Source organism: Canis lupus, chromosome 34, assembly GCF_003254725.2.
Source record: "Canis lupus dingo isolate Sandy chromosome 34, ASM325472v2, whole genome shotgun sequence".
Classification (NCBI taxonomy): Eukaryota; Metazoa; Chordata; class Mammalia; order Carnivora; family Canidae; genus Canis; species Canis lupus.
The window spans coordinates 33,643,492-33,658,755 of record NC_064276.1 but is presented as its reverse complement, the minus strand read 5'-3'; the positions used below and the strand labels follow the sequence as shown (position 1 = coordinate 33,658,755).

The 15,264-nt window shown below is 35.9% G+C and overlaps 1 protein-coding gene across 3 annotated transcripts in view; it reads right to left on the bottom strand.

Annotated features, from left to right (window-relative positions):
- Positions 1-393: 393 nt before the first annotated feature.
- The window catches only part of LOC112645926 (uncharacterized), a 548,956-nt gene continuing 534,085 nt past the window's right edge, over positions 394-15,264 (bottom strand). For all 3 annotated transcript variants that reach the window (XM_049105761.1, XM_049105760.1, XM_049105762.1), the window contains 4 exons: positions 12,066-12,242; positions 10,889-11,019; positions 3,040-3,165; positions 394-2,689 (listed from right to left, as the gene is read on the bottom strand). In XM_049105761.1, the coding sequence (XP_048961718.1) occupies positions 10,947-11,019; positions 12,066-12,242 (250 nt within the window). In that variant the 3' untranslated portion in view covers positions 394-2,689; positions 3,040-3,165; positions 10,889-10,946. The remainder of the gene's footprint in view (positions 2,690-3,039; positions 3,166-10,888; positions 11,020-12,065; positions 12,243-15,264) is intronic.

The following is a 15,264-nucleotide window of genomic DNA, read 5'->3' as shown; positions in this document are numbered from 1 at the left end:
GGCCTTTGCTAGTGGGGTTGGAGTCAAGGATGCAGTTTTATTCTTTAGTGTTTGACTGGAGAATTTACCGTTGCTGTCTAAGAGTTCTCTCTCTTGCTTGGCCACCCTTTAACTTACCTTTTGTTTAGAGAAACCAGGCATATCTTGGACTGTTTTCTTTTTTGTTTGTTTGTTTTGTTTTTTTTTTTTGTTTTGTTTTGTTTTTTGTCTGTACCCATTGGACTCCTAGGTTGTAAGTTCTCCACCATGCAGCCCAGGATATATGAGTCAAAAAATGGAAACCCAAGGAATGCCCCATTCCTGTTCCCTAGGTATCTGAATTCCCTATAGAGTCTGCCTTGTTCTCTCCACATCAGAGATTCTTATGTCGATTCTTATGTCGATATAGTGACTAGAATTTTTACTATTTAGAGGGAGGAATGTGGAAAAGTGAGTATATTCCATCTTTCTCTAAGTTAAGTCTTATAGATATAATTCTATAGAGATGCCTAGGTGGCTTAGTGATTGGGTGTCTGTCTTTGGCTCAGGGCATGATCTCAGTCCTGGGATGGAGTCCCCCACAGAGCTCCCTGTGAGAAGCCTGTTTCTGTCTCTCTCTCTGCTGATCTCTGTGTCTTTCATGAATAAATAAATAAAATATTTTTTAAAAAGATATAATTTATATAACTAAGGGACTCTTCTTTAGACAGTGAACATATTATTATATAACATAATTAATTTCTTTATTTAGCCTATATTGGCTCAGCAGCATGAGTGGTAATGGAATGGATATGTTTCTCCTTTTTCCTAATTTTTCTCATTCCTCTCCTCTACCTGATTTTAGTTGGCTGTTTTTATTTTTAAATTCTCAGCTCCAGCATTTTAAATTCCAGCATTTAGCTTTATGCACTTAAACATGGTTATTGAGTTGTCATATTTAAACGAAATGTTTTGTCACAGATCTGTCCCTCCTTTTCAATTTCTAATGAAGAAATATACTTTTCCTCTTCCATCTTCTCCTTCCTTCCACTTATGTCCATTTTGCTAAACTATCAAAATTGTTATAATATTAAATATGTGTATACTTATTATATCATGTGACCATAGTTCCCATATTTATTTTAAACTTAGCTCTAATAAAAATAGACTTAATACTCACTGATACTCTTTTTACCAGAGATTTTCCATTTATTGCTTGGTTGCTCAAATTTATCTTCTACAGTTTCTTCAAAAATATTTTATGGCTACATATCCTCAGTAACTTTTTATTATTAAAAATAGCTATTTATTTTCAGTCATACTATACTTGAATAATAGTTTAACTGTGTATAAAACACTTGAGTCAAATTTTTCTCAAGAACTTCATAGGCATTGATTAACCACATGCTAGCAATGGTTGTGATTATTGCTGTGAGCCATGAGCCAGACTGATTTTTTCCCCTCTCTATATATGAGATCTCACACTTTTTTTTTTCTTTTATTCCTAGTGGAGTTTCCCCTTGCTTATGATCAATCTTAACTACAGTTTCCAGAGATAGAATGTATTCAATCTGTGCATCAGATCTTCTTTCATTTCAGAGGAAAAAAATCTTAAATATTTTATTTGAATATTTTCTTTTCCATTTATATATTTGTCTATTTGTCTATTTGTTTCCACTTTCCTCAAGCTTCTTCTCCATTTACCTGGCTGTCACAGAAGCAGATTCAATCCTCCTATTACCTGTGTTCAATATGGTCCTCATTTATATGATGTGAGGTTTAATTTTCATTTCTACTTCTTTCTGAGCTCTGCCAGCTTACTTTTTCATTTCCCTTTGTTGTCTTTTCATTTATTCCATGAACCTTTGTATCTCTGCATTGCACTCACAATTTGTAGAGAACACTTTTTCATTATGTCCATTGAATTCTTGGAAGAAATTCTGGTTAATATTTCCATGTGCACCATAGCAAAATTTTTCTGCTCTACGTCCATCTGCTTTTTGTTTTCTTATTCCTTTTCTCCTTTACCCTTCTTATAGAATTTTCACTAAAAGAGTAGCCAAAACTTTGAATGGTTTCATATATTGTTTCCAAAATGAGAGGAGGGTTTTTTTTTTTTTTAATGCATCAGGTTTTTGTTTTCACTTTCATCTTCTTGTATCAGGTTAGTTTTGTGTGAACCAGGTATTTTGGAGAAGGTAGTATGGATTTGAGGCTAGAAGAATTATTTCAGCTAGTTGGGAACCTCCTAGGCCCAGAGTAAAACTCCATGTGACACAAAGTTGTGGTCTGTGTGTTTCTGTGTAGGCTTAGCTTCCTTTAGCTGCAAGGCTACTTATTGCCCATAAATTCTCCTCTATAATAGTGTAGGGTTGAAAAGATGATAGGTCTGTGCTCTGCCTGGTTTTACCCCATTTTTCCTGCAACTTTGTGATGTCCAGAAGGGTTTAAGGTAGCTCCTGCAGGATGCTCATGCAACCAACCGTTCTATTTTTTTTTTTTTTTTTTTTTTACCAACCCTTCTTTTCTAACAAAAGGTCATTGGTTTTGTCTCTGTGTGTGCTTTGGAGAAGTGGCTTTCTGCATTTCATTTCACTGAACTTGAGAGTTCTTCTATTATGATTATTACTGTGATAATAATATGATTTAGAGCAAGAAAGTTTTGTAGTTTTAAACAGAGATCATGTTTTGCTTTCTGTCTCCCATTTTTCTTGCAGCTTTCAATGGGCTTCTGAAAGTTGAAGAAAACATAAAACTTTTCAGTTATTAGAATTAGACATCCCTAACAAAATTTTAGGCAGTTTTACAAAAGTTAACTAAACCTATTTCAAAATTTGCTCCTAGTCAAGAGTATACATAAATTCTTTTTTGTTTTTGTTTTCAATTCTTGTTTACCCTCCAGTAGGCTATTTCCTATATGGCTCTATGAAAGTGTGTGCTTTCATGTTATTAAATCCACATTTAAGAAGAAAGTGTTTTAAACAATGCCCATTTAATTATATTCCCTGGCACCAAATCTGCTTTCACAGTGTAGTTTAGTTAGTGCCTGGACGGACAAGGTGACCCTGCAGTCATTGTTACCTTGCTGACTCCTGGCTCCCATTTGGCCAGGTGGACATTGGCACCCTCCAGTCACCAGGTCACACTGTCCTGAGCCACAGGAACACTGCTGGACACAGTCTTGCCCATAGTGATCCTCGGGACAAACTGCAGGAAGGAGCAAAACAAAACCAGATTTTTCTTATTAAAACGTTTTGCCAGTCAAGACTTTAAAAACCTTGTAAATACACGACCCTTTCTTTTAATCAAATAGGTTTCCTTGTCTTGCCTTCAGTTTGGTTTTCAACTTAAAAGGTTACTTTGAAAAAACAAAACAAAAAAAGGAACTGTTCAAATTGTTGCTTACTTAGTGCAATTTTGGTTGACATCAGGAATTCCAACCAAATATCTAGTGTCAAACACTTACATATATGATATAAATGACTCTTACAAACTCAGTGTTGCTTTACCACATGGCTGCCTCAGCAAATTGTGTGTGTGTGTGTGTGTGTATGCGTGCATGCATGTGTGTGCAATAATCTTGAATATGTTTCCTCTTAAAGTCCACTCTGGAATTTCAGCTTACACCTCCATGTATCAACGTAGAATCTATTATGCTCAGATCTCCAAATATCATTTATGTATTTGTTAATTTATCTGTAAGTTTATTTTTTATTTATTAAAATCAACAGATTTGTTAAATTATTTTTTAAAAATTATTACATTAATTAATATAAATTAAAATTTAATTTATTAATACATTAACACATTTATTACCTTGCCTCATTGCAACTTTATTCCACAAATTCATTGAGATGCTTACCAAAATACAGATAACCCTCAAAGATAAAATAAATATCTGTAAGAATCCAGTGAAGGAACAAATATAGTTATAACATAAAAAATATCATAATTCTTTGAACTTGTGAGAGGTAGACTGCAAATTGGCTCTGACCTACCTAGCTGTCAAAGCAAAGAAAGAAAAGTACTCAAGTATAAGATCACAGCCTTCTGAAGACAAAAATACTCCTAATATTCAGGGAAATCAAAACTCTTGAAGATGCTTTGGCCTGAGGAAATTAAGAAATTTCTCTCAATGATTTCTTTGAGGAACAAAGGGGCCAGTTAGAACCTTCCTTAGGAGATGTTTATGGGTTGGCTTTAACTCAAAGACAACTTGGCTGGTGAGGCCTCAGAGGCAGTATCCACTATGTTTCAATTTTCCACTACATGGAGCCAGGACTTTGTCTTGCTTGTCTTTTATCTTCAGAACATCAGGGTACTGAGGCAGGGTAATTAAAATTATTCTCATACAAAGAAGACAGAGCAACTATCTGCCTGGGCAAAATAAGCATTTGGATATCTTTAGCGCATAACAATGATCACAAACTTCGTTATCATTCTCCAAATGAAGTAATCTCAGGTTTGCAATTACAGCACTTCTATCTTTCATTAAAGATCTATTGATAGTTTCTTTCACTCTTTTAGTTCTAAAGTATAAAATGCAGAATAGTGCACAAAAGTACAAATGCGCAGCTCAATAAAACATCACAAGTGAACATCCTCAACAGCAAATAGGTTGAACACAATAAAACATCACAAGTGAACATCCTCAACAGCAAATAGGTTGAACACAATATTGCCAGAACTACCTCCCCATCATGCACTCGCCCATGCATTATCTACCCTCTCTAAAAATCATTATAATCTTGCAAACTGTCCTCAAATATTGAGGAAATAGCAAATCTGATAGATCAAAATGTATTTGTTAAGGATATCCCTATAGAGCCTAGGATAGTGCATTTTTCAGGGATCTTTAATTTACATCTGGTCCCTTAAACTTTATGTCAATAGTTGTCTTTACGATGGGTAGTTAAGTCTTTACATTTTAGGGAACTGGTTACTTTTTGGTAAATAGGGGAACTACTTAATTCTGAGTTGGGGACCGCTGAGGGCAAATGAAATTGTGGAGCTTTACCCAATGAGTTTGACATTGTGTACACAGGCATTGCCAGTCCACTGTTATCTTATGGAACAGATTTTCTAATCCTGACTTGAGTCTAGCATTGCTGGCATATGAGATGTTATGACCAAAGGGTTCTCTTTGGCTGCCTTCACTGCTTCAGCTCTCAAACTCCTGATGTAAGTACTCCTCCGCCTAGAATGTAGGTCAGTTGGTGCTTGCTGTTACCGCAGTAAATTATTAAGTAATAATTGCAACAACACTTAGTCTGTAAGTACAGTTCTTAAGAACTCTACTTTAGCATATCCACTTTGTAAGTGGTAGACTGACTTACTTTGACTGCAGCTGGCCCCAGTGAAGCCAGGAGGGCAGTAACAGATGCCAATCACGGTGTCACAGCTGCTGCCATTAAGGCACTTACACATCCTTTGGCAATTTAGACCCTAAGTACCATTGGGCATCCTATTGAAGGCGAACAAAACCATATGTGATACTGTAACTCAAAGCAATCACTGTTTAAATTCATGCCCATAGACATGTGGCTAACTCAACATTCCAAATAGTTCTTTGGTATTTTCAATCAACTTCAAGCTAGTGTGGTGATTCAAGGCATGGACTTATCTGAAGAGATGAGATGATATGGATAGATGCCTTGGTAATAAAGATGGGGGCATAATGTTCTTGATGCTGCTCATTAATAAGACACAGGAAACTTTGAGTTTCCTTGGAGATCCACCCGCTTTTAGAGAGTGCTCAGAATAGGTGACAATTTGCCAAAGAAGGCTATTTCATTCCAGTTGAGATGAGCTCATTATTTTGATTAATGTTTAAGTGTTACAGTTTGTTTGGAATGATCTGGGTTTTAATACAAGTATAAACTCAAAATGGCATGAAGCATAAAGAAAGCATCTTCATTTTCAGTTAGTTTCTCACTTTCCTGCTTTCACCTCCATGGACGTATGGCCTACCATGATGACACCTGTGTAACAGATAGATAAATTTCCAGAATTCAAGATAAAGGGAAATGAAACAGGACAAAGAGTAAGCTGAAGACCATCTGTGCAATGATCGAAAGACTGGGGTTGTTTATTCAGGAGAAAATAGAGCTAAGAAGACAGAAATGTCTTCAGACATGAAAAGGCAGTCTTGTGGAAAAGAAGAAAGGCAGATTTTATCTCAATAAGGAAATACTTTTGAAAGAGCTGCCCAAGATTGGAATAAGCTTTTTTTTTTTTTTCAGGAGACATGGTTATTCATCTCTGTAGGAGTTCAAACAGAGACAGGATAAGTATACAGTAGAGAAAATATAGAGGATATTCAAATACTTGATTAACTTTGAAGCACTTCCATCTGTGATACTCTCCTATTCTATGAAATGTCTGGTACTTCCAAGTCTTAAAATTATAAAAGTTTGAGTTTCAAGAGACCTCATGTCCGTCTGGTTCAATTCTTATTTTAAGATGGTAAAGTCGAGGCCTACAGAATGAAGTGACTTGGAACATAGATTGCACAAAATTCTGTCACCTGTTAAACATCTTTATCCTTGCCACATATTTAAATATGAGGCTATAGGAAATTTTGAATAGGCTGTGATTTGAAACCTATATTTTTCACATATTAATGTTGTAGCTTTAACTCTTTTCTTTGAACTTCTGATTCTTAATTACCAATGAGGATAATAACAAAATCATGGTCCTGTTGTGGTGACTAGAATGAATAAGTATATCGCCAAACTTAGCTCCCATGTCAGTGGTGGCCATTATTTTCATTAATGATGGCAGTATCATTGCAAGGTATGTAGCAAAACTCTTTCCCTGCCTGCTTGATCTGAGTCAAAGTGTTTGGTATTTGCCTCAGGTCTTTCCTCTTGGAATATCTTTTCATTTGGAAGCATCACTCTAAAAGTGACCAAACTAGACCCAATGGTTCTTGTTTCCTTCCTTTTATCTTGTGTTTTTATGTAAGAATCAGATAGTAAAGGAACATTTTTTTAAAGAGTATTTCACATGTAGCATGTTTTTTTAAAAAGATTTTATTTATTTATTCAAGAGACACAGAGAGAGTCAGAGACACAGGCAGAGGGTGAAGCAGGCTCCATGTGGGGATCCCAAAGTGGGACTCGATCCTGGACCCCAGGGATCATGACCTGAGGCAAAGGCAGAGGCTCAACCACTGAGCCACCCATGTATCCTCACATGTAGCATGTTTTAGAGGTAGCAGCAAAGAATGGGTTTTATTGAGGTTCAGATTGTTTATCCCCATATATGTCCTGTCCTAAATCCTAGAGTGCTCACCTTGAGTCTCAAATCCAAAGAATGGCTTCTTTCTTCCTTTTTCTTCCAGTTTTAGAATAAAATTCTTCAAAATGGAGATGGAAAGCAAACCACTATAGTTATTCATACCGAAGGTTATTCCTGTGCTATAGCTGTTGTATTTCTCTATGAAAAATGATAGCTTCACTTTACAGTGTCTTCTCTCATTCCCTCCTCCCAAGGAATGTCAGTTCCCATAGCTCATCATCTCTTCTTTGGTATATAACATTCATTAGTTCTCCTAAGAACTTTTTACCCTCACAAAAAATTCAACAGCACATAACTGAAAACAAGATTAGTGATTAAAAAGTCCTCATATCCTTCTCTCCTATTCACCAAAATATAAAATGTTTTTATGTCCATTTGGGTCAGACTTTTGGAATGCAAATTTTTATAGTTTTTTTTAATCAATTCTATGTGTGATGCTTCAGAAGAATGTTTGATTGGTTGATATTAGAGAAAATGCACATAAAGCAAGCTGAAAGTATGGAATCTGAAACAATGAAGTCTTGTGTTGCACTGCTGGGATGTTGCTTCCCAAAAGAAGGTTAAATTGAAATTTGATTGGTACGGAAAACTCGGTAGTCACATTGCTATGAAATGAAAGCTGGCATGAATTTCTGTGAAAGTAAGGAAAAGAGAAACACCTGATAATATGAAATTCATGTACTTATTAATGAGGAAAATGCCAAACTGTAGATGTAATCAGGATATAAAAGACTTATCATCTCAGTTTAAAGGGAAAAAAAGCTTACCTGTAATTATTTGATAAATTTAAATAACTGATATATATTTCTATTATATTTATTAAATATGTAAATATAGACATATATGCCTATATTTTGAGATCACTTTCATATGAGTTGAAGTTACTTGGGAGACATAATTTCTATCTGACATATACTCATTTTGCCAACTATCTTAATGGTGGTTTTGTGTTTGATAGAATCCTCTTTTATTGTTCCTTCTTCACACACAGAAAACAAAAATCACCTGAGTGTCAGCCTTCAACTTAATTATCCTTTTGAAATTGGGACACTGAATCTTGATGGAATTTACCTACTAATGAGTATGCCATCTGTTGAAAGACAATGTGTGTATAATCTCTTAGCTTTGAAATTCATTAAGTTTATATCAAGATTACAGTATGTGTTTACAAAAGTGCCAGTAACTTTTTTCCCCAAGTACAAGTTATTTACTGACAATTCCACTTTCTCTTATAATTCTGTACTGATGTGAAGGTTTGACTTCTGGGATCATGCACACATCCTTTGCTCAAACATTCACTGTATTTCACAAGGGAACACAGGCCCGGGACATAATGATTCCATTTGATTTGTTTGAGTGAAATTCGGTCTCCCTCCCTCATTTCCTAAAGTTTCATTTTGATCATTACTTGGCCTTTGCACTATCCTTTACACTGATTTCTCCTGGGAAACTTGGTTTTTCTGGCAAGGGATATTTAGATATTTCCCATCAAGCGATGACAACTTTATCCCATCCGTGCACCATCCCTTCTCCTTGAAAGAGACTGACTGGAAGAAGCTGGGATATGAATACAGAGTTTTGATGGTTTAAATATTAAAGGTGACTCTATACTGTGATGACGTAAACATTTGGTAGTTTCATTAGAAACTTAGAACAAGCAAGGTTGTGACTGTATACGGAGATGCTTAGCTAACAAACAAAAAACATCAATGTGTTTTCCACAGTCTTTTCCCAGTATTTGACCAGGTTACTCACATATACTAGCTACAGTCAAACAGTTTTGCTTTATTCTTCAAAAGAGATGCTAAGATTTGGTCTGTCTGAATTCTTATTGCTACAAGCAATAAAGGCAAGCTTCTACTGATGTTTTGATGTCTTCCTCCTGGCACAGGTGTGCTATTCTACGGCCCATGCTTCTCAAAACATTCTATATTAAGGGTGTTCTTATGAAAACTGTCAAAAGAACGGCCCATGATTTTTAGAGGACTCCAATGCCTTAAATGCTCTCAAAGAGAGTTATTATATATAGTGGGTATTACAGTTTGGAGAAATAAAATATTTCCAGAGTATGGAGTTACTTTGCAATTTCTCATTGGTCATAAAATACATAGCATGATGAGTTTCTATCCACGGAGCAGTTTTTTCCCCCCACATGCCATCCACAGGCTGAGACCAACCTGCCCATTATAAATTACGGACAAGTGGTGAGATCCTCCTACAAGGTTGTCTGCTTCCTCTGACCTCTGCTGAGAGAAAAATCTTGATTCTCCACTCCAAACTCGAGAACATGAAAGCCCAGTTGTTTTTGGCTGCTGAAACTTTTGCTTTTGAGCCAGCTACACCTTTTATGGATATTTTCTTGAACCCTTTTTCGTAGTTCTGTAATTACGGTGGATGTTGCCAAGGAAACTTTGCAGCAACTCCCAACCACGTGTTGCCTGGAGCTAAGCCCATCTGACTAGTCAGGGAGCGGTTCTCCGACTCAGCCTTGATTTTACAAGGTGGAGCTCCCCTCCTTAGACCAAGGTAGCTTGCCTTCGGTTGTAGAAGTACCACCAGATCTACATAACTTGTTTTTTTTTTGTTTGTTTCATATTAAAGATTTATTTATTTATGTATGTATTTATTTATTTATATATTTGAGAGAGAGGGCATGTGCACATAAAAGGGGGCAGAGAGAGAGAGAGAATCTCAAGCAGATACCCGCTGAAGGCAGAGCCCCACTTGGAGCTTGAACTTATGACCCTGAGATCATGACCAGAGCCAAAATCAAGAGGTGGATGCTTAACTGACTGAGCTGCCCTCTATGTAACTTGCTTTTATTTTATTAAGATAAAATATCCTTGACAGCAAGAGGAAATTTTTCCTGAAAAATGTGACAGAACTGAAAGTGAGGAAATAACTTTCTTCCATTACAAGGGTGCTTGAAATTCACCATAACCAAAAATATAATTGAAATTTTATGAATTTTATATTTTAATTCTTCAGTTTAAAGCTTGTATACCCACAGCGGTTATGGGTTCCAGACAAAATACTAATTGAAACCACTTTCATATCTGCTTAATTGTGTATTTGGCTGATAATATTTAAAATTAGGGCAAAGTGAGAAGGAATATTCAAAATAAATACTCTATGGTTTGTAGAAAATGAAAATCCATAGCTTGACCATACGTCTATGTTTTATAAGTGGAAGGAAAATCCCAAAATCATCCATATACGTGCAGCATTAAGAGAGGAAAGTAAAAGGTAGTCTGCTACAGGAGCAACTAGGGAGAAAAGAGGAGCAGTGGCCAAGTTGGGGGAAAAAATGAAACTGAGGCCAGATCATTTTATTTTGAAACCTATAAAAAGTACATTATAAATAATTACAAGCTTAAAAATTAAGTAGCTGACTGAACATTTTAACATGCTCCTTGGGACATTTTATCATGTGTTCCCCTATAACCATTTTCGATGTTAAAATGTCCTAACAAATCAATATAAGGTGTTTGGTCTAGGGACTATCCTTTTTTATTACATAGCAGTGAGCCAACTGGCATTTTGTCCTTTAAGCAAGTTACTGTTTTCATTCCAGAATAACAATTTGTTTAATTTGATTGTTCCTAAGCAGATCCTGGAACTAACTTACTTTCTGAATCACTTTAAATACGTTCCCATCTGTTGTATATTGATTGATAACAATCAGTTCATATTATCTTCCTTCTTTCTTTCTTTCTTTCTCTTTCTCTATTCCTTGTCTTTTTCTTGGGGATATTTGGGCTAGAAAAGGCAACACAGGAGAAAGCGTTACACAAGAAAGCATATGGTTTTCAACCATTCCAATAAACATTCTCACAGTCAGGACTTGCTATAAATTAGAACCTTGAATTAACATTTGCCCTTTAGCATTCTGACTGATGACCCACCCTACCGGTGTCTCTTCGATAAATTACAACAAAAGCACAGAACACACTTCCAGAGATGACAGCAGTTTCCATGGCAGCCGGGCAGACAGGTACATCTCCCTGTGACTGGGTGACACTCTTCATTCTCAGCTGAACACTGACATACCTGTTTACAGTCCTTCCCATATGTGCCTGGTGGACAAACTAAGGGAAAGAGGAAATGTAAACCCAATGAATTAAATTTGTCTGTGTAAATATAGCTCTAAAAGTGAAAGCAGAGAAAAATTTATTAAATAAGACCATTGCCTACAGAAGTGCGCTGCCCTTTGGGATTTAGGTTTCATTAAATTTACTTGGGGATTACTTCACTGTTTGATTTTGTTTTGTTCAGTCAATTTGTGACCGACTGTCAAGGGCCGGCTGCAATTTTCTTGTCACTGAAGAAAATCATAGGGTGATGTCAGGTAAAATCAACTAAAATAATAGTATAATTCATGAGGGACCACATATCTGGATAAAGATATTTTTTTCTGGTGCAGCCGGTTTAAATTCTCAAGGTTGTTTCTTTCTGCACATTAGCATGTACTGTATTTGTGTCACTTGTCAGCTACTCTGCTAGGTTGTGCTGTTTTCTTTTTAAGGCCGAGCAGTAAAAGCTTTCCCTCCAACTTCTAAATAATATCATTCCATTTTGTTAAGAAAATAAAAAGGTTTCTCGGTATTTTTCAGCTTACAAAACAGAGTCAAATAGACATGTTAAGTTTCATGGTTGTGTCTGACAATAATTCAAACAAATTCAGTAAAAAGCGAAGTCCAACAATTCAGTTATTATATGTCCTGTCGACCTAAAATTGAATAATAGTTTCTGGATCAACCTTTTTATTTATCACCCGAAGGGTTTGGCATCATGAAAGAACGAACCTGTTTGAGAAGGTTCTTCTCCCACTGGAGAAATCATTGACTGTTTTGTTCTCTGCGTCCCTGTTTCTTTGGCTGTCCTGTGTGCCTGTGGTGTCACTTGTTTGCTTAGCTTCCATTGTCTTTTTTTTTTTTTTTTTAGCCTCCATTGTCTTTAAGAATATTTCATCTTCCAGTTTTCTGTAAGTAAAAATAACAGGAATGGTAAGAATTCTAACTTTAAGGGCTATTAGTGGCTTGCTTAGTATTAAGGACAGAGACTAATGAATTAATAAAAAAGGTTGTTTTTTCTTTGTTTCTTCCTTTTTGTCTGGGATATGTACAAATCAGAGAGTGGTAGGTGGACTCTGACTGAGCCTCTGAACAACTATTTAAATAGTCTGTTGTTGGGCTAGACATTCCTTTACCTAAGATTCACCGATTGTTCAAATATATATCAATAAAGCATTTATCTGGTATGCCAGAAAGCACATCTGGCTTTACTACCTGAAAAGTTTATTAACTTTGTTTGTTAATAAGTGGCTAAGCGAGAAGAACTGATCATGGCATTTCAGACATGACTGAGCATGCATGTTTGTGTACTCTTCCTTCCTTCACCGTGTTCGTCAGTACACACATGAGGGCATCACTCACATTCCGCGGTGACGTGATGGAAGGGGGCTCCCTAATGGAAGTTTTCTCACATGGAAGGCTGACAAATAATCAGAAAAATCAAAATATGTTTCATCAGAGGCTTCCAATAACTTTAAAACCAAGAGCTGCAGTTATTACAAACTCTTCCCATCCCCAAGAAGACCTGTTTTTGCCATCATGACTATGTGACGATCTGCAAGCATCCATTGAAGGGGGTGTGGTCTAGAGGAAATGGTGTGAGCTTTGAGTCAGGTTGGCCCAGAAATGTCAGTGACCTGATCTCTGGCTTTAACAAATTATAAAAGCTCTAAGAACCTTAGTTTCTTCTTCTGTACAATGGAATTAATAAACCCTATCTCACAGATTGTTGTAAGGAGTAGCCTAGTGGACATAGTAACATACGAGAATTTCATAGTGTCTCCATAAAATTTGTTTCATTTCCATGGAAATTCTTATATATAAAATCAGAATCAATTATTCAATGGAAGTGGTATATTTGGGCAAACGCTATGGATAGTTACATTCAGAATAATGAATGTATGAAACTTATAGACTTATGAAAAGGATATCTAATATTTAGAGATCATCTTCACATGTGTCTGCTATGAGGAAAAATTATTTTTAAAGAAAATAATTTAAAACCATGAAAATCACATGCCATGAAGTTTCTGAAACACATATAGCTAAAATTTATCCAGATTCTAATTGTTCAATGTTTTGAGGCTTCATAAACCATTCACAAATGCTAATCACTTCTCCATCCCAAGAGTTCAGGCACATCCTTACCTTTGATTCTTGAACTTCAGAGGAGTCAAAATCACAGAATATATAAATTATCTTCCTGTGCAAAACTGACCCCTTAAAGTTTATAAAGTCAGTTCTCAAATGGATGTTTAAATGTCATTGAAGGAATTTACAATTTCTATTGCAAAGTAATAAAATGAAGACGGAAATAAAAGCAAGAAAAAGTATTCTAAATGTTACTTAAAAGATTTTTTGAGACATATTGTTGTATTTCTTAGATTACATACTCATTGTGAAAACATCTATCAATTGTCACCTGTGAAAAAATTATGATTTTTGACTAAGACTTCAGAGAAAATCGAAATTCATGTAAAGCCTGCTTCGTATCCTCTGAAAGAGAATGTGGGGTGCTAGTTTATTGCCTCATGTTCCCAGATGGACTACATTATGGAGCATACTTTCAACCCATCTTACAAGATGAGCAGAATTCTGGAATATTTTCATTCAACAAGAAATATTTTCTGGATACCTACTAGGTGCCAGTTCACAACAGTGAGCAAAACTAAACATCATTCTTCTACCTATAAAGCTTGCAATAGTGGGGAGATAATTACAATAAAATAACCATCAAATAAACATATACTTTAAAAATATAAGAGTGCAGGGTGCTGTGAGAGACCATAACATCAGGGACTCCAATTTAGACTGACAGGCATGGAATGGAGGGTATTTAGTTCCAGATGTTCTCTTTGAAGAGATCACTAACTGAGATCTGAAACACTAGAGAATATATGCAGTGGGAGAAGGAGAGGGAAAGGGTGGGAAGAAAGAGTAAGGGGCATAAAAATTTCCAGAGGGAAAGATCCAGGTACATATGAGATGCTGACACTATTCCTGAATAGGATGTTGGCAATAGTATGCAGGTATGTTAGACAATGGTGAGGCGTATCTTATTTTAAGCATTTCTGTATTAGTTCCCGATGGCTTCTGTAACAATCACAGATTTAGTGGTTCAAAACGATAGAAACTTATCTCACAGTTCTGGAGATCAGAAGTCTAAAATCAAGGTGTTGACAGAGCTGAGTTCTTTTGGAGACTTGGTGGGTGGGGGCATCTATTTCCCTGTCTTATCTGGCTTTAGAAGATACCTACATTCCTTGGCTTGTGGCCCTTTCTTCCATTTTCCAAGCCAGCAGCCTAGCTTCTTTTTTTCTCAGATTGGCTATTTCCCTCTTACAAGAACCTTTATGATTGTATTGAACCCACCTACCTAATCTGGGAAAATCTCTCTATCTCAAAATCTTTAATCACTTCTGCAAAGTCTCTTTTGCCATGTAAGATAACACATCCACAGATTCTAAATTTAGAACATGGACATCTTTGAGAGGATATTATTCAATTTACCAAAATCTCTGAATTCCCAAATGAATTGGGTGGCTTCTGATTTATTCCTTAGATACCATGGTGTCATAGAGGGTCATGTTTTCAACAATAACCTGATGCACAGTTCTTTCTAGAAATCAATACAAATATTGTATTTTAAAAACTATGTAAAATTTATATGAGGAAACTATCATCAACATATATATATATATAGTATATTTGTTAATATACGTAAAATTAATAGATCCAAAGTACAGCTTCTGATTTGAGATTCTTTGGAAAAAATCAGGACCCAGAAGTAACCTGGGAAGCAGTCTGATTACCCAGAGACATAAAACAGGAAGAAGAGACTTCTCAAGAGCTGAAACTCAGAAATGAAAGACTAACTGTAGAACACAGTTCTACAACCCAAGTCGTGGTTTGACTTACTAGTTAGAAAAAT